The following is a 22,413-nucleotide window of genomic DNA, read 5'->3' on the forward strand; positions in this document are numbered from 1 at the left end:
GGGCATGGGGACAGGGACACAGCCTGTGGGTTACTGGTTTCTTTTACCAAGTTTCCAGCCTGCCAGCTGTGCCAGGGCTCCAGGAGGGGCAGGCAGGCTGGACTGTGCAGAGTGAGCACTGGGAAATAGTGCCCCATGCCCAGTGCTGAGTGTGGGCCTTGGTTGTGTGGTGCCCCATGTGTGGTGCCAGCGTGTTTGCATGATTCCCAGTACCCAATACTCACTAACTGGTACCCAGTGCTCCCAATACCCAGTGGCTGGTGTGCCCAGTGCCCAATGCCCAGTACCTGCTGAGCAATGCCTGGTACTGGTGCTCACTGCCTGCAGGTCCCTTCCTGGTGCTGGGGCCATTCCCTCTCACCTGTACCAGTGCCTGGTACTGAGGTCTTGTACCCACTGCCCACTGCCTGCTCCCTGTGCTGGAACCCTGCACCTGCTGCACTCTGCTGGAGCCCAGTACCCAGTTCCTGTGCCCTGTACCTGGCACTGGTGCCCTCTACCTGGTGCAGGTGTTCCATTCCCAGAATCCAGTGCTTTGTACTGAGGTTCTGGTGCCCCATACCCTGTACCTGGTGCCCCAGTGCTGCTGCTGCTGCTTTGTACCACATGTGCCCCATGTTCAGTGCCTGGTGCCAGTGCATGATGCCAGTGCTGGTGCCTGGTATACAGCACCTGGTCCCACTGCCTGGTGCTGAAGAGAGTGCCAGTGCTCAGTGTACAGTGCTTGGTCCCAGGGCACAGTGCCTGGTCCCACTGCCTGGTGCCAGTGCCTGGTGCCAAGTCCATGAAGTCAGTACTGGTGCCCAGTGTAGAGTGTTGGTCCCAGTGCCAATGCCCATTCCTAGTGCCTGGTACTATTGCTGGTGATGCCCAGTGCCAGTGCTGGTTCCAGTGGTGCAGCTAATGCCCAGTGGTGATGCCAGTGCTGGTGCCTGCTGTTCAGTTCCTGGTCCTAGTGCACATTACTGGTGCTGGGTGCCAGGTGTATGATGCCAGTGCTGGTGCCCAGTGTCCAGTGCCTACTTCCAGTGCCCAGTACTGATGCTGGGTGCCAGGTGTGTGCTGCCAATGCCGGTGTCCGGTCCCAGGGCCACTGCCGATGCTGCTGCCGGTGCCCAGTGCTAGTGCCGGTGGCCGTGCTCAGCGTTCAGTGCCCGGTGCCGGTGCCCAGTACTGAAGCTGGGTGCCAGGTGTATGATGTCAGTGCCGGTGGCAGGTCCCGGTGCCAGCGCCGATGCCGCTGCTCCCGGTGGTGCCGAGCGGCCGCCCCCGCCCCGCCCCGCTCCGCCCCGGGCCGCCCCCGCCCCCGCCGCTGCTATTTCTACTAATCCCGGCGGCGGGGCCCGGCCGAGCCGCTCGGAGCCGCTGCTCCCGGACGGCGCCCGGCGCCGCAGCCATGGTAAGGCCGGTGCAGCGCCGGGGATGGAGGGGGACGCCGGACCGCACCGCACCGGGCTGCGCCGCACGCCAGCGGGGAGCCAGCCCCGCTCCCGCATCCCGCTGCCCTCCGTGAAGGTGACGGTGCGGCGGGGGCGGAGCGGGCCGGGGCTGCCGGTGCCGCCGGTGCCGCAGCGGGGCGGGGGGGGGGACGGACGGGGACGGGGGACGGACAGGCGGTGCGGCAGCACCTGCCCGGTCCCCGGTGGACAGCGTCGTCCTGGGAATGGCGTTAGGAGACACAGTCGGGGGTGGGGGTACAACGGGACCTCCTGCCCGCCGCCACTCTCCCTGGCACCGGGGCGACGCTGCCTGCCAGACGCAGCTGCGTGTCCCTACGTGTCCCCCGTGGTGTCCCTGCGTGGGCAAGGAGGGGGAGGGGGGCTGCACTCGGGTGGCTTCGAGCAGAGCATCGGTCACCCAGCAGTGCCTTGGCAAGTCCCCCGGTCTGCGGTGGCACTGCCAGGCTGCCCGGGCCCTCCTGCGGGGACCATCACAGGGAGCCTGGTCGCGCTGTGGAGCCGCTTCTGCCGTTACCGGCGTGGTCCGGAGCCATTCATGCCCCCCGCCCCAGCAGCCTGTCCTGCCCTGCTCGTCCTCCTCACCCCTGCTTGCTGGTGGCAGGTCCCGAGGAGTCACTCTTCAGGGCCACGTCCCCACAGGGATCTTGAGGCACTTGCCATGCCCAGGGTGGGGATGAATTTGGAGGGTTGTGTCCGTGGCCCGCGTGGCACCGGCGTTGTGGCCGCTGGGCCAAGTGCCCTTGGTGGGGACCGTGGTGGCCTTCCTTCCCTGGCAGCCGCCGTGGGAACGGGACCGGCACATTCCTCTGGAGCAGGACATAGCGGAACCAGGGAGCAGCTGGCCCGGCGTGCTGCAGCCGGCTCCATGAGCCCCTTCCTGAAAGGCTCCAAACCGTGGCCTTGGGCACAGACGGATCCAGGCTTGGGGACATCTGAGGGGGAGGGTGACAGCCGTAGCTGGGAATTGGAGCGCAGCTGGGCTCTTGTGAATGTAGATGTGGGGTGAGCTGGGGCTGGAGGTGGGTGTGGATGAATCCAGAAGGACCCACAGAGGTGGAGCTGATGCCCCTGACACCAGTGCCACATCCCTCTGTCCCCAAAGCGACCCATGGCTTGTCTGGTGAAGCAGGATGAGCAATGATTCCCCTCAGACTGTACTCCTGGCTCGTGGTGGCCAGGGTCTTCTCAGCCATCCCCACGTGCTGACATTCTGCCTTGTGTCCATCCTGGACAGGCTCTGCTGTCACTTGTAGGGAGCTAACCACACATGGTCCCCTCCCAGTGCCTGCACACAGGCACCTCCAGATCCTTCAAGCTGAAGGATTCCCTGCAGGAAAGGGGCAGGAGCTGCTGCTCTGAGGGTTAGGAAAGGGGCAGGAGCTGCTGCTCTAAGGGTTAGGAAAGGATCAGGAGCTGCTGCTCTGAGGGATGTTAGGAAAGGGGCAGGAGCTGCTGCTCTGAGGGATGTTAGGAAAGGGGCAGGAGCTGCTGCTCTAAGGGTTAGGAAAGGAGCAGGAGCTGCTGCTCTGAGGGATGTTAGGAAAGGGGCAGGAGCTGCTGCTCTGAGGGATGTTTGGAAAGGGGCAGGAGCTGCTGCTCTGAGGGGTGTTTGGAAAGGGGCAGGAGCTGCTGCTCTGAGGGATGTTTGGAAAGGGGCAGGAGCTGCTGCTCTGAGGGATGTTAGGAAAGGGGCAGGAGCTGCTGCTCTGAGGGGTGTTTGGAAAGGGGCAGGAGCTGCTGCTCTGAGGGATGTTTGGAAAGGGGCAGGAGCTGCTGCTCTGAGGGGTGTTTGGAAAGGGGCAGGAGCTGCTGCTCTGAGGGATGTTTGGAAAGGGGCAGGAGCTGCTGCTCTGAGGGGTGTTTGGAAAGGGGCAGGAGCTGCTGCTCTGAGGGATGTTTGGAAAGGGGCAGGAGCTGCTGCTCTGAGGGGTGTTTGGAAAGGGGCAGGAGCTGCTGCTCTGAGGGATGTTTGGAAAGGGGCAGGAGCTGCTGCTCTGAGGGATGTTAGGAAAGGGGCAGGAGCTGCTGCTCTGAGGGGTGTTTGGAAAGGGGCAGGAGCTGCTGCTCTGAGGGGTGTTTGGAAAGGCTCTCATCCTGTGTGCTTGTGTACCTGGTGCTGACGCCCTGCCCAGCCCTGTTCCACTGCCTGCAGTGCCCAGCACCACCCCTCCTCCTCCTAGCAGACTCAGTTTCACAGCTGGGGTGCTGCTGATGGGGTGAGGGGGGAGAACTGTGACAATAAACTGGTTTCAGCACACCAGTGGGAGCATCCCGTGCATCTGAGCTGCTCCTGGGAAGAGCCAGGCTGGTGAGGGCCACCATGCCCTTGTCCCCCATGGAGCCTGTGCTTCTAGGACAGGGTATTTGGCACTGGGATGCTCAGCTGTGCGGTGCTGTGCCGTGGGTGGCACATCGAGGTGCCACCTTTATAGGCTGGGTATCCCCACGGCTGGCCCAGCACCTTACTGGGACATTCCCTTCCTTTTCCCTGCAGAAACAGGCTGGGAAAACACATCCCATGGGAACACTGCGCCGGGCAGCAAGTTGGTAATGGGCAGCCAGGGGTTTTCCCAGCCGAGGCTTTACCCAGTGCCCCGGTGCCCCGCTCTGCCTCGGGCTGTCGCTGCGTGGGGAAGGTGAGATGCGATGTGACAGGCAGGGGACACGCCAGCTCGTGTGGCACCTCGCTGGAGCTGGCGGGGGCCGGTGACAGCCCCGGCGCCGAGCGGCGGCTCACACTCAGCCGGGCATGTAATCCGCTTACGGGGGCACCGGCGCGGCCCCGGGCTCTGCCCGCCCTAAATCCCCGCTCCTGCCGGGACTGCGGGCGGTGGCGGTCGGGCAGCGGTAAGCGCTGGAGCAGAGCTGTGCTGCGCTGCGGTGCTGGGGTGCTGCAGCTTGTGATTACAACTATCTGAAGGTGCCAGCCTCTTTCGGGGGTGTGCTGTGATAGGACGAGGGGCAACGGACGCAGGCTGGAGCCCAGGGAGCTCCACCTCAACACAAGGAGAAACTTCATTACCGAGAGGGTGCAGGAGCCCTGAAGCAGCCTGCCCAGAGAGGTTGTGGAGTCTCTTTCTCTAGAGACTTTCAAGACCCATCTGGACACGTTCCTGGGTCATTGCCCTGGGTGATACTGTTTTGGCAGGCGGGTTGGGCTTGACCTTCAGAGGTCCCTTCCAGCCCCTACCATTCTGTGGGGGGAAATGGGCTGCAAAACCATCGAGGAGGTCCCTTACCCAGGTGTGGTGTCAGCTGGGGATGGTGGCACAGTTCTGTGACTGGGCTGAGCAGGGACAGCTGAGTTAGGGTGGGGACAGCAGGGTCTCTGCTGCTGGTGTTGAATGGCCTCAAAGCTGGGTTGAGGTAGATCTGTTGCTGGAATTAGGAGCTGGAGACTGGCACAGGAGCATCCAAGCACTTCTTCATATCCAGCAAGGCCAAGGTTCATTGCACCAGGCCCAGCTGATGCTTCTTGCCTTTGAGTGCTTCCTTGGGGAACACAGCCCTTCCAACCCCAGCTCCATGCCTGAGCTGCTCTGTTGGGTTTGTGTGGCCAGCTTTTGGCAGTGGCAGGGGTACAGGGGTGGCTTCTGTTGCAAGGTGCTAGAAGCTTCCCCAGTGTCTGACAGAACCCTTGCCAGCCAGCTCCAAGATTGACCTGCTGCTGGCCAAGCCCAAGCCCAGCAGCAGCAGTGGCAGCGCCTCTGGGGTAGCATAGTTAAGAAGGGGGAAAAGTTACAGTGCAAGAACAAGGGGAGTGAGAGAGAAACCACTCTGCAGACACCAAGGTCAGTGAAGAATGAGGGGGAGGAGGTGCTCCAGGCACCAGAGGAAGGAGGCTGTGACCCTGTGGGAAGCCTGCACTGGAGGAGGGTCCTGGCACGACCTGAGGACCCACAGGGGACCCACACTGGAGCAGTCTGTTCCTGAAGGACTGACTCCTGTGGAGGGGTCCCACACAGGAGCAGTTTGTGAAGAACTGCAGCCCATGAGAAGGACTCAGGCTGGAAAAGTTCATGGAGGACTGATTCCTGTGGGAGGGACCCCACGATGGAGCAGGGGAAGAGTGTGAGGAGTCCTCTTCCTAAGGAGGAAGGAGCAGTGGAGACAACAACAGTGTGATGAGCTGACCACAAGCCCCCATTCCCCCTCCCCCTGTGCCACTGGGAGGGAGGTGGCAGAAAATCAGGAGTGAAGCTGAGCCTGGGAAGGAGGGAGGGGTGGGGAGAAGGTGTTTTAAGAGTTGGGTTTATTTCTCATTACCCTGCTCTGATTTGACTGGTAAACAGTGAAACTAATTTCCCCAGGTCAGGTCTGTTTTGCCCATGAAGGTAACTGCTGGGTGCTGTCCCTGCCCTTATCGTGGCCCATGAGAGCCTTCCTTGTGCTTTCTCTCCCCTGTCTAGCTGAGAAGGGCAGTGACAGACTGGCTGTGGTGGGCACCTGGCATCCAGCCACCCAAGCTGCTCTGATGCATCTTGACATGCATCAAGGTGAATCACCATCCCCTGTGACCTCGATGCCACCCGCAGCTCCTCCTGAGGCACCATTAACCCTTTGCCTCCCCAGGGAAGCCAAGGCAGAGCTACTGCAGATCCTGCCAGGAATCCCTGTGCTGGGCATCATCCCTGCTCCTTTCAGCCCAGGGTTGGGTCCTTCCCAGCTGGACCCATCAGGCCCAGCCCCAGCAGTGACTTGGAGCCTTGTTGGGAAGCTTTTGGATGCAAAATTGTTGAGTTTTCAAACAGTCTTTCAGGGCAAACCAGGTTTCTCCTCCCAAAGAGGCTGAGAGGCTGTGCTGGGGTGGCTATGGAGGGCTCCAGGGTGAGGAGTGGAAGAGGACCTGGTGCACCCTGGGGCACCTGTCCCAGGATGGGGGAGATTTTTGCCCTGTGTTAGAGGATTTTTTTTTGGACCTGGGATGAAGGAGGTTCTAAGTCCTGAATGTCCTCCTGGGCTGTAGCCAAGCTGTGTGCTCAGATCACGAGTTGTGCTGCTGGTGGTGGGGCTGCTGCTGGTGGTGGGGCTGCTGCTGGTGGTGGGGCTGCTGCTGGTGGTGGGGGTGCTGCTGGTGGTGGGGGTGCTGCTGGTGGTGGTCATCCAGCTCCCCAGAATTTGCTTTTCCACCTCCTTGGCCAACAATGCTCTGCTGGGTCCTTGACATCTCAGCAACTGGGCAGGAGCTGGGTTTGGTCTCTGCCATGGTCTCCCTCTCCCCTCCTGTGCCCCCCGCACTGGTCCTGCCCCCAGCACCCACAGGGACTGTGCCTGGGTGCCACGGGGCCTGCCCAGGGTGGAGTTATGCTAATGTTGCTCCCCAGCCCTCGGCGCAGTCGGTGCCGCTCGCTCCGCATCTTCTCCTGGCCGCGGGTGACACCGGCTCTGCCATGGCCACCACCGAGCTGCAGCCTGGGCAAGAGGTACGGGAGCAGTGTCCCTCCTTGGTGGGGCGAGAGAGGGACAGACGGGCGTGGGGGACCCAGTGCACCCCGGCGCTCTGGGGAGGTATCAGAGTGGATGCTCCGTTCTTGGGGTGGCCCTGCTGGGAGCTCTGCTTGCTGCAGGACCCCCCAGGATCTGTTGCGACCTCCCCACCCCATGCTGCAGCATCGCCGAGCCCATCGGCTTCACTGAGGTGGGGACTGAGGGGCACCCCAAAGGGCTGCAGCCCCGTGGGCTGGGGCTGGGAGCGCTTGGTGGTGGTAGCACCACCTCCTATCCCTGTGGGGCTCCCGGCTGTGCTGTGCTGGGGGCTGGTGCCGACCCCCCCACACACCTCCAAGGTCCAGGTTGGTGAGGAAGAGGATGCTGCGGTCACAGAGAGCCACCAAGCGCTACCGACGCGCCGGGAGAGAGAGGAACGTGGGGGATCACAGCCCACACCGTGGGGGCACCTGCTGCCCCCCCAGCCTGGCACCGTGTCCCGCAGTGCTGGTGGCTGCAGGGGCAGCGGGGAGCAGGGGCAGGCGTGCGAGCGCAGCCCCCCAGCGCTGTGACCTTGTTTCCAGACCGCTGCCTCGCTGCGCTTCGCCTTGCCGCCGGCACGGCTGCGCCCCGCCGCTGGAGCGGGGACACGGGTGGCGGAGGACACGTGTCCCCACGGAGGGCTCTCGCCTCCGGGCTCTGATGGGGGGGGAGGGCACAGACCCCTCGATGTCAGCCAGCAGGGTTGGGGGCTTCTTTGGGGGGTGTCGCCTCGCCCATGGGGCTGAAGTCAGCTGGCACTTGCCGCGGTGAGGCAGTGGGGACTCTGGTGCCTGCTGGCTTGGTCCCGTGGGACCCGCTGCCGGACGTGCCCTTGGGAACACGTCTCCTCCCACCAGTGCTTGTAAACAGGATGTGGAACCATCCCAGTCCCAGCGTCCTTGTCCCTCATCCCAGCTCCGACACCCCACAGGGCCACCAGCTTGGGGACCGCTGCGCCCGTCCCTGCTGGGGCTGCTGCTTGCACCGGCTCTGCGATGGGGAGAGCTGGGCCGAGGGAGTGTGGGGGTCCCGGTGCGTGTGAGGACATGGCCGTGGGGTTTGTAGCCCTTTTGCAGCTGAAGCTGATGACAGCTGTGGCTCAGGTCCCTTGCCCTGCCTGTCCCCTGCCCTGCAGGGATGGGAGTCCCTTGTGCCATCACTCGTGAGAGTGGGCAGGCCGGGGGGCACAGGCAGACACCTGCCCACCATCTGCCTCCCCACTGGGCTTGGCTCTCCTGACAGCTCCTCCGCTCTTCATCTCTTCTTGGTGTCTCTCCCTCCTCCCTGGCACTCCCTCCCTGTCGTCCTGGCAGGCCATGGGGTGTGGGGGTGTCCTGGCTACCCCAGAAGATCCTGAGGAGCGGCAGGGTGCCCAGGGGAAATGTCCCTGTCCCCCGGAGTGCCAGGAGCTGGCTGCTGTCCCCATGCCACAAGCTGTAAGCGCCCAGGGTGCATGGGACCATGGCTGTCCCCACTTCCATCCCCGTGGCTGACCCCCGGGTGGTGTCCAGTCCTGCCTCTCCTTCCATCCCTGCCACCCTTGGGGTGCATGTGCCTGGCTGCTGCAGCCCGGGGGGCTCGTGATGCTGAGGTGGGTGATGCCACCTGGAGCTGGCCCTGCCACCGTCGGTGTTCTCTCCTTCCTCGGTCCCCAGATAAAGCGTTTCCTGAAGGAGGACTCGGAGGAGGCTGAGCTGACCCAGTTCCTGCGGGATTGCCCCCCGGCCGACAGCCCCAGGAAGGTGGAGCCCCCCGAGAGCCGGCGGGAGGCCGGCCACCCCCCCTCTGGCGTGGGCAGGGTCCCCTCTGAGGAATCTGCTGACGAGAGGGACGCCAGGATCCTCTCCCGGGCACGGCCCTCGGATTTCCAGCAGCACATTGCAGCCCCTCCGCCCCCCAGCCCCAACCGCCCACGGAGCCCCTGGGGACAGCTGGACCCCTACGACTCCTCCGAGGTGCAGGATGTGTCCGTGGGGAAGTGGAGGGGGGGAGGGGGGGGAGCGGCGGGGGGGAGCATGGGGCTAGGGGCTGCAGGAGTCATGCTGGAGGATGTTCCCACTCTCCAAACCCAATGGGTTCAAGCAGGCATGGCCACATCCTACAGCACTCCAACCATGGAGGACCCCTTAGGGTGGCAGTGGGGAAAGGGGTGGCCTGCCAGGATGAGGGTGGTGGGATGGGGGTGTCCCCTTGTGCCACGTCCTCTGTGCCCTCAGGATGACAAGGAGTACGTGGGCTTCGCCACGCTGCCCAACCAAGTCCATCGGAAGTCGGTGAAGAAGGGCTTCGACTTCACCCTCATGGTAGCAGGTATGGAGGGGCCCTGCCTGGCACAGGGACCCCACTCTGGAATCCCAAAAGGCCTGGAGTGGGGTGGGGGTGTACCAGCTCCACCCCCGCACCCTTGTCCCCCTTTCTCCTAGGGGAATCTGGGCTGGGCAAGTCCACCCTGGTCAACAGCCTCTTCCTGACGGACATGTACAGGGACCGCAAGCTGCTGAACGCTGAAGGTGAGGAGGGGGACAGCCCCTCTGGGGTGTCCTGGAGCAGGTGGCAGAGCCTTGTGCCATTCCCAGGGTCTGCAGCCCCTCTCATTGCCCAGCTGGGCTCCTCTGGGTCCCTGAAGCAGTGTATGGCACATTGCCAGCTACCCACTGGCCCTGGGGTCCGCTCAAAGGCAGCAGAGACCTCCCCTGCCCAGCACAAGGACCTCCCATGGGGACTTTGTCCCTGCTGGGAAAACAAGCCCCAGCTTGTTGAGGATCTGCTGGAGCTGATCTGGGAGGCTGGGGGGGCGGGGGAAGGGGGCAGAGCTGGCTCAGCTGCAGCCAGGCTTTGACTGAATGCTGCCCACACTTGTCCAAATCCTCAGGGCTTGTTTGGACTGTTTGGTGGAGGTTGTTTGATTTGTTCCTGTTGCTTGGAGCAAAAGCCAAACCCCTGTGGCCAGAGGATGCAACAGGAATGTTCTTGAGGCTGCAGGGGCATGGAGAGGTCCTGGGGGTCAAGAGGAATGTGCAGTCCTGGAGCCATGGGGGCACATGTTGGGGGGTACAGGGAGCCAGAAGTGCTCCCACAGTGATGCCCAGCCCCAGCAGCTCCCTGTGCTGCTGGAGCTGTCACAGGGGTGGTGGTGGGACTGCCACCCGGGGATGGGTGCCCATCCATGTGGATGAGGGGGAGGGCATAGCTTGGAGCATCATAGATTCATAGAATGGTTAGGAAGAGACCTGAAAGATGCTCTAGCTCTAAGCCCCCTGCCATAAGCAGGGACACCTTCCACTAGCCCAGGTTGCTCAAGGCCTCATCTAATCTGGCCTTGAAGCCCTCCAAGGTGGGAGCATCCACCACCTGCCTGGGCAACCTGTGCCAGTCTCTCACCACCCTCATGGGGAAGAATTTCTTCCTAACACCCAGTCTGTATCTACCCATTTCTAGTTTCGCTCTAGTTTTGTTCCAGTGTCTCACCATCCTCACTGGGAAGAATTTCTTCCTGATACCCAGTCTATAGCTACCCTCTTAGAATCATAGAATTGTCAGGGTTGGAAGGGACCTCAAGGATCAGCCAGTCCCAACCCCCCTGCCATGGCCAGGGACACCTCACACCGCAGCAGGTTGCTCACAGCCACCTCCAGCCTGGCTGCAAACACCTCCAGGCAGGAGGCTTCCACCACCTCCCTGGGCAGCCTGTGCCAGGCTCTCACCACCCTTCTTAAGAGGACACAGTCTCAGGCTGCGCCAGGGGAGGTTCAGGCTGGATGTTAGAAAAAAGTTCTATACAGAAAGAGTGATTGCACATTGGAATGGGCTGCCTGGGGAGGTGGTGGAGTCGCCATCACTGGAGGTTTTTAGGAGAAGACTTGACGGGGTACTTGGTGCTGTGGGTTAGTTGTTTGGGCGGTGTTGGATTGGTTGATGGGTTGGACGCGATGATCTTGAAGGTCTCTTCCAACCTGGTTTATTCTATGTATTCTATGTATTCTATGTATTCTGGGGAACAACTTCTTCCTCACATCCAATCTGGATCTCCCCATTTCTAGATTTGTTCCATTCCCCCCAGTCCTATCACTCCCTGACCCCCTAAAAAGCCCCTCCCCAGCTTTCTTGCAGGCCCCCCTCTTCCAGCTTAAAGCTGAATCCCAGTGCATGTCGAGACTGATCCTGCCAAGCCACCCCAGCTTCCTAGGCTGGGGGTGACGCCTGGGGGCTGCAGCACCTCCCCAAGTCACTCCCATCACCTCTCACCCCTGGTGCCACCCCCTTGGGATGTTTCTTGCCGCTGCAGAGCGCATCACGCAGACGGTGGAGATCACCAAGCACGTGGTGGACATCGAGGAGAAGGGCGTCAAGCTGCGCCTGACCATCGTGGACACGCCAGGCTTTGGGGATGCTGTCAACAACACTGAGTGGTGAGTCCCAAGGAGGGGTGCTGGGGTCCCCCCAGGGAGGTTATAGCCAGGTGGGGGTTGTTCTCTTCCCCCAGGCAAGCAGCAGCAGAACAAGAGGACACAGTCTCAAGCTGTGCCAGGGGAGGTTTGGGCTGGAGGTTAGGAAGAAATTCTTCATAGAAAGAGAGATTGGCCATGGGAATGTGCTGCCCAGGGAGGTGGTGGAGTCCCCATCCCTGGAGGTGTTTAGGAAGAGACTGGATGAGGCACTTGGTGCCATGGTTTAGTTGGTTAGATGGTGTTGGGTGATAGCTTGGACTTGATGCTCTCAAAGGTCTTTTCCAACCTGGTTAATTCTATTCTATTCTATTCTATTCTATTCTATTCTATTCTATTCTATTCTATTCTATTCTATTCTATTCTATTCTATTCTATTCTATTCTATTCTATTCTATTCTATTCTATTCTATTCTATTCTATTCTATTCTATTCCTGCTCTATTCTATTCTATTCTATTCTATTCTATTCTATTCTATTCTATTCTATTGTATTGTATTCTATTCTATTCTATTCCTGCTCTATTCTATTCTCCTCTCCTCCCCCCTTCTCTCTCCTCCCCCCGGGAGATACCAGCTTGCTTCTGCCTGATCCTTGGCTGCATTGTTTTGGTTAAGTCTAACAGCAACTTTCTCTGCTCCTGTCTCCCTCTTTTGTGCACGAGGGGGTCTGGGGAGGCAGAAAAGGAGCAGCTGGTAGCTTCCCCTGGTCTTTGCCCAGGGGGTTGGTCCTTGTGCAGTTTACCAATTGCAAATACTTGCAAATATTGTGAACCCTGTAGGTTTTGCACACATCCATTGCATCCCATTGTAGAGCGCAGGTTTGCCTGGGCACACAGCTTTCACTTGCTTCCAGCTGGGCTGCTCTGGCCAAGTTCACGCTGGGGGCGCACTTTCAACCCACCGCACATGGGAAGTGTTGAGCTGGGGGTCCAGGGAAGGCACGGGGAGGGGGTCCTGCAAAGGCCTGTGGTGGTCACCCCCCTGCCCCCCGCAGCTGGAAGCCGGTGGCCGACTACATCGACCAGCAGTTCGAGCAGTATTTCCGTGACGAGAGCGGCCTCAACCGCAAGAACATCCAGGACAACCGCGTCCACTGCTGCATCTACTTCATCTCACCCTTCGGCCACGGGTATGGGCAGCCCCTGCCTGTGCCGCCGGGAGGGGGGGCTGCTGGGGAAGGGGCTCGGTGGGACAGCGCTCACCAGGCTCCCCCCGCAGCCTCCGGCCCCTGGATGTGGAGTTCATGAGGGCCCTGCACCAGCGGGTGAACATCGTGCCCGTGCTGGCCAAGGCTGACACCCTGACCCCCGCCGAGGTGGAGCGCATGAAGAACAAGGTAAGGGGAGGCTGGCCCAGCCTGGAGGCATCTCAGCGGCTACCTGGGCATGGGACTGCCTTGGGGGGTTGGGGGCTTTGCTTGGCTGGGAGCTCTTTCCAGCCCCTGCTTGGGTTTTGCTGTGGAGCATCCTCCGTGCCCGCAGCACCGTAGAGCATGTGGCCACCAAGGAACCGTCTCCCTGGCGCTCATCGGGGAGCTAGAAGCGTGCAGGGGGCTGTTCATGGCATCTAGCCTGGGGGTTCCTGCAGGGGCTAGGGGTTTGTGGGTCCTTGGGGGACACTGGAGCTGTGTGGTGCTTCTCACCACACTTCCAAGAGCCAGAGCCCTGTGCTCAGCAGAGCTGTCTGCCTCCAGATCCGGGAGGAGATTGACCACTACGGCATCCGCATCTACCAGTTCCCTGAGTGCGACTCGGACGAGGATGAGGAGTTCAAGCTGCAGGACCAGGCACTGAAGGTGGGTCAGAGAGTCATAGAATGGTTGGAGTTGGAAGAGACCTTTTGAGGTCAGCTAAGTCCAACCCCCCTGCAAAGGGTTGGACTCCTCCAGCCCTGTGGATGGGAGCATTTGTCATCCTGGCGTACCCCTGGGACCTTCTGGGGCCAGGCAAGCCCTCCAGCAGCCCCAGCATGGTGGGGTTAGTACATAGTGCACTATGTGGGCATGTTACCCAGACCCTGACAGGTGTCACCTGTAGCTTGGTAGGATGATGTGAAGAAACCCATGCTGTGATATCTGCTGCCCCACCTCCCTATCTCCCGGGTGCCTTGGCAAGTGGATGCTGGATACAGCAGGGGAGATATGTGTGGTGGATGTGGGCCACGGTGGACAGGACCAAAGCCTGCTGTCCTCTTGCAGGAGAGCATCCCCTTCGCTGTCATTGGCAGCAACACCATCGTGGAGGCCAAGGGCCGGCGTGTCCGTGGGCGCCTGTACCCCTGGGGCATCGTGGAAGGTAATGCTGGGCTGTGTCCCACCAGCCCTGTGGGGATGGGGGCATCATGGAATGCACTGGCTTGGAAGGCACCTCTAAAGGTCACCTAATCCAACTGCTCTGCAGCCAGCAGGGACATCCCCTACTACAGCAGGTTGCTCAGAGCCCCATCGAGCCTGGCCTTGAGCGTTGCACCTCCCGGGGCAGCACTGCAGGCTCCATCTCCACGCTGCTCAGTCTGGGGCGGGAGGGGGGAGGTTGGGTGGGGGTGGGTTGGAGGGGGCTGGCTGTGGCCCCCTGACCCCTGGCTCCCCCGCAGTGGAGAACCCTTCCCACTGCGACTTCGTGAAGCTGCGGACGATGCTGGTGAGGACTCACATGCAGGACCTCAAGGACGTGACGCGGGAAACCCACTACGAGAACTACCGCACGCAGTGCATCCAGAGCATGACCCGCATGGTGGTGAAGGAGAGGAACCGCAAGTACGGGGCTGGGAGAGGGCTGCCCGCCTCGGGGAGGGGCGTGAGGGGGCGGGGGGGACGCGGGTCCCCTCTCTTTAGGGTGACCCCAGCCCGCTGTCGGTGGTTGATCTCGGAGCGGGAGGCTGGGGCTGTGTGCGGGTCCCTGCGGGGCAATGTGGAGGGCTGGGTGAGGAAACTTTGGCAGCCTGGTGGGGGGTCCTGGTGTGGTGGTGGGGGGTCCTGGTGTGGTGGAAGGGTCCTGGTGTGGTGGGGACTCCTTCCTGTGCAATTGGGCTGGGGCTGGGTAGGAGTGGGAGGTGTTCTGGCAATGAGGGGCACCCTGCACCCCCCCAAGTTGGATAGAGTGGGATACTCTAGCAGTGATGGGGACCCTGTGTCCCCCCAACCTGGTGGAGGGGGATGCTCTAGCAGTGATGGGGACCCTGTGTCCCCCAACTTGGATAGACTGAGATGCTCTGTCACTGATGGGGACCCTGTGTGTCCCCCCCATTCTGACTGGAGGGGGATGCTCTAGCAGTGATGGGGACCCCGTGTCCTCCCCATGGCTGGGTGGGTGTGGGAAAATGCTCTGGCAACAAAGGGGACCCTGGTGGGGCCAGGTGGGGGATGATGCTCCAGCAGTGAGGAGGGTTCTGTGTGTCCCCCCTGGGCTGGATCTGTCTGAAGAGGAATTGCTCCAGCAGTGAGGGGGGAACCCTGTATCCACACCAGCTCCAGGGCTGGAACAGGAGCCAAGCAAGAGCTGGTGCTGGGGCTCTGCCACCAGTACCACCTGGTTCCCTGGCAGTCACATTCCCTTTAGCCACCCTGAGATGCTAGGGGGAGTCCCCCAAAGCAAGGTCCCTGGTGAGAGCCTCCAGCTGGGGGGCTGGAGTGGTGTGGGAGTGAGCAGGAGCTGAGTGGGTGGTGGGGGGCTGAGCAGTGGGGCTGCTGGTGGCTGTAGGTGCCTCTAAGCTGCTGTCTCCATCCGTGCCTCCGGAGAAGGCGGCATCCCTCCGTGCTGAGGCTGTGCTGTGCCAACTGCTGCTCCGACTGAGCCAGGATCTGGCCAGGGCCATCTTGGGCCCCCACAAACCTCCTCCTCCCCCTGCCCGACCCCCTGGCCCCTACATAAAGTGTTTGCTGGTACCTAACGCTGTCTTGGTCCTTCTGTGCCCGTGCAAGGGCCAGGCAGCCACGCTCAGGGAGACCTGGCCCTGTGGCCACCCACCCGTTGCCCACACAATTTGCCCTTGGGATGCTGGCACCACTGGGCAGTGCCAGGAGGATGCTGTGTGCTGGTGGCATCAACCCAGTTCACCCAGGCAAAGTGGTGTTGGGGAGACATGTCCCTGTTTGGTGGCACCAAGCTCATCCCTGCCAAGGGCTACCCAAGGGAAGGGCTGCAGGATGGGCACCCCCATCCTGCTGCCCTCCCAGGGGATGTGATTTGGGGGTGTAGGAGGCAGCAGCAGGAAAAACTTGGACCCTTTCACGTGAAGGCAGCTTGTCCTGGGCTGGTGAAGCTACTTGCCCCATTGCCAGTGCCCAGCTCAAGCCTTGTCCTGCTGCCAAGGCTGGAAGGAGCTCGATGTGCTCCCCTCTGGCTTCCCCCCGTGGTGAGGAGCCAATGACAACGGGCACCGACTTCCAAAGCAGCTCCAAACGTGGTCAAAAGCCATCCTCTTGCCACGGCACACTGGCACAAGCCCTCAGGCACAACAGGACCCCAGAGGGCAGGGGCAGCCCAGCAGCATCCTCCGTGTCCATCACCCCTTGGCACGCAGGGAGGCTGCCCTGGGGGTGGCATGGGGCGGTGGCACGTGGCAGCACGCGTGACCTCTGCCAGCCCTGCCGACGGTGTCCTGGCCACGTGGCCACCACTGGGGCAGTGTATGGCCTCCCCAGGGACCCAGCAGGTCCCTCCCCACTGCTGTAGGCATGGGAGAAGCCATGGATGGGAGAAGCCATCAATTTGACAGCTGCGGTCCTGCGCGGTGAGGGGCCCCGGGGGGCTGCCTGCAGCTCCCTCCAGCTTGAGGGAGGGCTTGAGCAGGAGCTGAAGCCTGGGAAAAGAGATGTGGAGCATCCCTGGGGCCGGTGGGGCAGTGGGGTGCCCGCCCTGCAGCAGGGCTGTGGGGGAGGAGGGAGATGCCAGGTTTAAACACTTCAAAATAGCAGAGAACCTATTGGGTGACCCCAGCAAAAAGCACCCAAGCAGGGCCCTGTGCCTGTGCTGTGCTGGTGCCACCCTGGCTCCCCCCACATTGGTTTGCAGTAGGTCCAGGGTGCCAGGGTTTGGGGGGTGCCTGGAGCTGCGTCCCTCTGCGCCAGGAAAGGGCCAAGCGTGGCCCTGGCCGGGGATGCGCAGGGTCTGTGCAGGTGGGTGCTGGGTACCTGCGAGGTTTGGGGTCTCTGGGGCTGCAGTCCCCACGAGGGAATGTCCCCCACGGAGGGGCTGGCAGGGCTGTGGCAGCCTCCTTAGCTCTTCTCTCTGCCCACAGCAAGCTGACACGGGAGAGTGGGACAGACTTCCCCATCCCTGTCATCCCCCCGGTGCCCGACGCCGAGACGGAGAAGCTCATCCGGGAGAAGGACGAGGAGGTGAGTGTGGGGGACAGCTCAGCCCCCCCTGACCACCCTCACCACGTCCCAGCCATCCCTCCTGCAGCATCCCAGCAGCTGCTGCTCCTCAGCCCAGAACGAGGAGGTGTTGGAGGGGCATCAGAGGGTTCCCCCTCACTGCCCAGCACACAGCTTTTGGGGGCTGGGGGCTTGGACAAGGCAACCTCTGAGGGTCCTTTCTAACCTGCTGCATTCTGTGGGGCTGTACCAGGCTGCTGGTCCCCACCCTTCCCAACCCACTGCTCTTGGTGGTCCTGGTCTACTGTTCACCCTCACCTTTCCCAGCCCACAGCTCTGGGTGCTCCCAGTCTGCTGTTCACCTTTCCCAAGCCACAGCTCCCAGTCTGCTGTTCACCTTTCCCAAGCCACAGCTCTAGGTGCTCCCAGTCTGCTGTTCACCTTTCCCAGCCCACAGCTCTGGGTGCTCCCAGTCTGCTGTTCACCTTTCCCAGCCCACAGCTCTGGGTGCTCCCAGTCTGCTGTTCACCTTTCCCAGCCCACAGCTCTAGGTGCTCCCAGTCTGCTGTTCACCTTTCCCAAGCCACAGTTCTGGGTGCTCCCAGTCTGCTGTTCACCTTTCCCAGCCCACAGCTCCCAGTCTGCTGTTCACCTTTCCCAGCCCACAGCTCTAGGTGCTCCCAGTCTCCTTAGGACCCTGGACCCTGATATGTTTGCATGCCTGGGGGGTGCCAGCATCCCACCCCCATCCCTGCTCTGCTTTCTTCCAGCTGCGGCGGATGCAGGAGATGCTCCAGAAGATCCAGAAGCAGATGAAGGACTCTCACTAGTCCCCTCCTTCTCCTCCCCCTCCTTCTCCTCCTCCTCCTGCCCCTCCCCCTCGATCAGAAATGTTTACATCGTGCTCCATCCTGCCCCAGCCCTGCTGTGACACTCGGTACCAACACTGCACCCGTCACCTTAAGCTGCTGCGGTATCGCCTTATCCATGGGGACAGCCCGGGGACAGGGACAGCCTGGGAGTCCCCTGTCCCAGCCAGGTCACTGCCCCGGCTGCCCCCCAACCCCACCAGGCTGGGATTGCTTTGTTCCCCGTGGTTTGGCTTTCTCTGTTTCCTTCATGGCTCTGGGGAGGGTCAGCAGCCAGCCTGTGCCCCACGTCGTGTCCCTTGTCCCCACGTCACCTCGGGCTGCCTGCTTACAGCCTTTGCACTCAGCTTAGCCCTGGCTTAAGGGAAGAGGGGAAGGAGGGGGGACTGGTCCCTGCTGTGGGGGACAGAGTAGCTCTCATCTGGCCTTGGCTGGCACGGGGGGAGCAGCAAATCTTGGGCACTGCAGGTGGCCAAGGGGATTTAGGGGCAGCCCCCATCCTGGCCAGGGGGGCAGCTGGCTCCCAGCCCCTTGGCTACCTGCATGCCAGCACCAGCATGAGGTGGGATGGAGGCTCAGGGGTGAGGTGGGGGACAGCCATGGCATGGGGAGCACTGGGAAAGCACAAGTCCCCAAAGAAAGTCCCTTGAACCCCCAATCAGAGGCTGGGTCCCCAGCCTGCTCCCCTCTTGATGTCGTCCCTGTAAAGCAATAATGACTGTCCCAGCCCGTGGCATCAGCCCTTGCTGGTGTTTCAGCCCCTGCTGCTGCTTGGCTGTGGTGTCCCTGCGTGTCCCCAGGGTGTCCCAGCCCGTGCTGCTTCCTGGCCTCTGCATCAGTGTGTCCTGCAAGGATGTCCCCAGCCCTGTTTCTTCCCAGCAAAGCACTGCAGCCTGCCCTTGCATTTCCCCCTCGATGTCCTCATCACTGTTGCTGCCCTGCAGAGCACTGTGGTGTGTCCCCCTGCTCCCCTCCAGTGTCCCCACGGGTGTTGCTGCCCTGCACAGCACTGTGGTGTGTCCCCCTGCTCCCCTCCAGTGTCCCCACGGGTGTTGCTGCCCTGCAGAGCACTGTGGTGTGTCCCCCCCAGGCTGTCCCCATCCGTGTTTCTTCCTGGCAAAGCACTGCTATGTGTCCCCAGGGCAAGCCCTGGGCCTGCACACCTCCTGGCCAGCAGCCACAGGACATCCCTGGGGAGATGCAGCTGACCTCCCCCCTCCCCAGCTCCCTGCACCCCCTGGGTATGGGTGGAAAGCGAAGGGGACAATGAGGCTGCAAGCCGGAGGCAGAACCTGCAGCAGAAGGATCACTGGGAGCTTGCTGGCATGCAGACATCTTCTCCCTGGCAGGGCCACCTGAGTGGGGGGGGGTCCCCTGGGTGGGCTCCCCCTTGGGTGAGGGGTCTGCATCAAGGCTTGGCCGGGGGGGGCTGTGTTTGGCTGAGGCTGGGGGTGGCCGGGTACCGCCGGGGCAGCACCCAGCGTGTGCCACTCGTGTCCCTGGGCCAGGCAGAGGGTCCCTTGCCCACCCCCCTCCCCGGGCAGGGGTCCCCCCCACGGGCAGGGTCCCAGAGGGGTCTCTTTAGTGCTTTCCTTTTTTTAATCTAGCTCTTTTCTTACCGAGGAAGCTCCCTGGGCCCGGGGGCAGGGAGGTGGCTAGCAGGGGGTGAGCAGAGCAGAGGTTTATAGATTCTTACAGATAGAGCTCGTGGAAATATTTTTATCCCTCCACAACTGTTCTCAATAAATGCAGCTGACCTGGCTTGTCTGCAACACCCCCTCCCCCCCCAGGCCTTTCTGTGTGGGTGGTGGGCACCCCACTTCCCCAGGGAGATGACAAGTGGGGGGTGATGGTGGCCAGCCCCAGGGGCTCTGCCTCCTGCCTCCCTGGCAAAGGCTCAAAAGGGACAGGGGGGAGGTGGGGGTTGTGCTGCACCCCAGGGACAGCCTCCTGGGGTGGCGGGGGGGAGGGCTGGGACCCAGCTCTGAAGGGACACAGGAGGATGAAGTCCTTCCTGCTTGCTGCTGGCTTGGTCCCTTCTCATGGAGGGGTCCCATGGCCCCCGGGCTTCTGGTTTGGGGGCCACGATGGGAACCTGGGGTGGGAGCAGCATGGAAGCATGAGCCAGGGGTTGGAACCTGGAACTGCTCCCCACACATCCTCGTGCTCCCCGTGGTGGGGTGAGCCCTGCTGGGAAGCACCACGGGCACCCAGTGTGGCTGGGCACCCCCTGTGAGTACCAATGCCAAGGGACCCCAGCTTGCCTTTGCCAGGAGCTGCCAGGGTGAAGGGGTGAGCTGAGTGGCACCAGGGTGGGTGAGCACTCTGCAGACCTGGCCTCAGCCCAGGGCAGCAGGTGGGGGTGACTGTGGGTCCTTGGCACCCAGCAGGTGGGGGTGACTGTGGGTCCCTGGCACCCACCACGTAGGGGTGACTGTGGGTCCCTGGCACCCAGCAGGAGGGGGTGACTGTGGGTCCCTGGCACCCAGCAGGTGGGGGTGACTGTGGGTCCCTGGCACCAACCACATTGGGGTGACTGTGGGTCCCTGGCACCCAGCAGGGTTCTCAAACACTGGAACAGACTCCTCAGGGAGCTGGTTGAATCCCCGTCCCTGGAGGTGTTAAATAGCTGTGTAGATGTGGTGCTGAGGAGCAGGCTTGGCAGAGCTGAGAGAATGGTTGGACTGGAGGAGCTTCGAGAGCTTTCCCAGCCAAACAATTCTGGGATGCTGTAAGACACAGCAGGTTTGGTTCTCCACCAAGCTGAGTGGTGCAGTCAGGGTGCTGGAGGGACTGGGTGCCATCCAGAGGGACCTGGACAGGCTGGGTCTTGGGCACAAGGTTAGGGAAGGGTCTGGAGCACAAGGCTGGGGAGGGGTCTGGAGCACAGCCCTGGGAGGAGAGGTTGAGGGAGCTGGGGTTGCTTAGCCTGGAGAAGAGGAGGCTCAGGGGAGACCTTCTTGCTCTCTCCAACTCCCTGAAGGGAGGTTGTAGCCAGGTGGGGGTTGGTCTCTTCTCCCAGGCAAGCAGCACCAGAACAAGAGGACACAGTCTCAAGCTGTGCCAAGGGAGGTTTAGGCTGGAGGTGAGGAAGAAATTCTTCCCAGCAAGGGAGATTGGCCATGGGAATGTGCTGCCCAGGGAGGTGGTGGAGTCCCCATCCCTGGAGGTGTTTAGGAAGAGCCTGGATGAAGCACTTGGTGCCATGGTTTAGTTGATCAGATGGTGTTGGGTGACAGGTTGGACTTGATGATCTCTGAGGTCTCTGAGGTCTTTTCCAACCTGGTCTATTCTATTCTATTCTATTCTATTCTATTCTATTCTATTCTATTCTATTCTATTCTATTCTATTCTATTCCCATTCCATTCCATTCCATTCCCTTGGTGCCATGGTTTAGCTGCTCAGATGGTGCTGGCTGCTAGGTTGCACTGGCTGCTCTCTGAGGTCTGTTCCAGCCTGGTGAATTCTGTGCTCCATCTAAACCCCAGCGCTGGTGACGATGCCAGCCTGCACCTAGCCTGGGCTGTGCTTCACTCCATGTGATTTTGCTCACACCTTTAAAAATAAAGAGCCCCAAGCCCACTCTGAGCCTTGCAGGGCAGAGATATTTCCGTGCAGGCTGCGCTGCAGCTTCCCTGCTGTCCTATTTTGGGCTTCTCCCCGGCGCTGGCTGCAGCGATTGGTGCTGGATGGCTGCTGGCTCTCCTGCCGAGACGTTGGCAGGCACTGCAGGGGGAAGGAAATCTGGGATGCTCAGGGCAGGAAAAAGCAAATCTCACTTAGAAACACAGAACTGTCAGGCTTGGAAGGGACCTCAAGGCTCAGCCAGTCCCAACCCCCCTGCCATGGGCAGGGACACCTCACACTCCAGCAGGTTGCTCACAGCCACCTCCAGCCTGGCTGCAAACACCTCCAGGCAGGAGGCTTCCACCACCTCCCTTGGCTGTGCCACCCCATGGCTGCCACCTAATGAGCCCCCAAATGGCATCTGCCCTTAATTCCCCTCCCTCTGTTTCAGAGAATCAGAGAATGGTTCAGGTTGGAAGGGATCCCAGAGGTCATCTACCCCAACCCCCCTGCCATGGGCAGGGGCACCTCTCAACTAGACTTTGTTGCCCGGGCTTGGGGCAGAGTAGCTGGAAACTGCCCAGCAGAGAAAGACCTGGGGATGTTGGATGATAGCTGGCTGAGAATGAGCCAGAATGTGCCCAGGTAACCAAGAAGGCCACCAGAATCCTGGGCTGGGTCAGTAGTGTGACCAGCAGGACCAGGGCAGGGAGTGTCCCCCTGGACCCTGCTGAGGCCACACTTTGTGTACTGGGTTCAGTTTTGGGCTCCTCACTCCAAAGAGGACATTGAAGGACTGGAGCAGGTCCAGAGAAGGACAAGAAAGCTGGGGAAGGGTCTGGAGAACAGGGCTGGGGAGGAGCAGCTGAGGGACCCTGGGGGTGTTTAGTGTGGAGAAGAGGAGGCTGAGGGGAGACCTCAGTGCTCTTTACAACTCCCTGAAAGGAGGTTGGAGCCAGGTGGGGGTTGGGCTCTTCTCCCTAGTAACAAGTGATAGCACAGGAGGAAAGCCTCAAGTTGCCCCAGGGGAAGCTCAGGTTGAATATGAAGAACAATTTCTTCCCCCAAAGGGTTGTCAAGCCCTGGCCCAGGCTGCCCAGGGCAGTGGTGGAATCCCCAGCCCTGGAGGGCTTTCAAAGCTGTGTAGGTGTGATGTTGGGGACCATGGCTCAGTGGTGACCTGGCAGTGCTGGCTTGATGGTTGGACTTGATGGTGTGAAAGCTCTTTTCCAAGCAGACTGGCTCTGTGATTCCATTCCACTTGTTAATTCATTCCTTCTGTC

The 22,413-nt window shown here is 61.4% G+C and overlaps 1 protein-coding gene across 1 annotated transcript; it reads left to right on the forward strand.

Annotated features, from left to right (window-relative positions):
* Window positions 1-1,409: 1,409 nt before the first annotated feature.
* SEPTIN4 (septin-4) lies at window positions 1,410-18,024 on the forward strand. Its single transcript, XM_054166532.1, has 13 exons — window positions 1,410-1,515; window positions 8,243-8,365; window positions 8,585-8,884; window positions 9,146-9,239; window positions 9,353-9,439; window positions 11,215-11,338; window positions 12,371-12,505; window positions 12,595-12,712; window positions 13,070-13,171; window positions 13,574-13,670; window positions 13,969-14,131; window positions 16,615-16,714; window positions 17,464-18,024. The coding sequence occupies exons 1-13, from the start codon at window positions 1,423-1,425 to the stop codon at window positions 17,521-17,523; spliced, it is 1,596 nt and encodes a 531-aa protein (XP_054022507.1). The 5' UTR covers window positions 1,410-1,422; the 3' UTR covers window positions 17,524-18,024.
* Window positions 18,025-22,413: the final 4,389 nt, after the last annotated feature.

Source organism: Dryobates pubescens, chromosome 13 (assembly GCF_014839835.1).
Source record: "Dryobates pubescens isolate bDryPub1 chromosome 13, bDryPub1.pri, whole genome shotgun sequence".
NCBI classification, from domain to species: Eukaryota; Metazoa; Chordata; class Aves; order Piciformes; family Picidae; genus Dryobates; species Dryobates pubescens.

What these genes read in the sequence shown, in the direction of transcription:
- SEPTIN4 (XM_054166532.1), top strand. Translation starts at nt 1,423, where the DNA reads ATGGAGGGGGACGCCGGACCGCACCGCACCGGGCTGCGCCGCACGCCA. An exon ending in CTTCACCCTCATGGTAGCAG is followed by an intron (nt 9,240 to 9,352) that starts GTATGGAGGGGC and finishes CCTTTCTCCTAG; the next exon opens with GGGAATCTGGGCTGGGCAAG. An exon ending in GTGAAGGAGAGGAACCGCAA is followed by an intron (nt 14,132 to 16,614) that starts GTACGGGGCTGG and finishes CTCTGCCCACAG; the next exon opens with CAAGCTGACACGGGAGAGTG.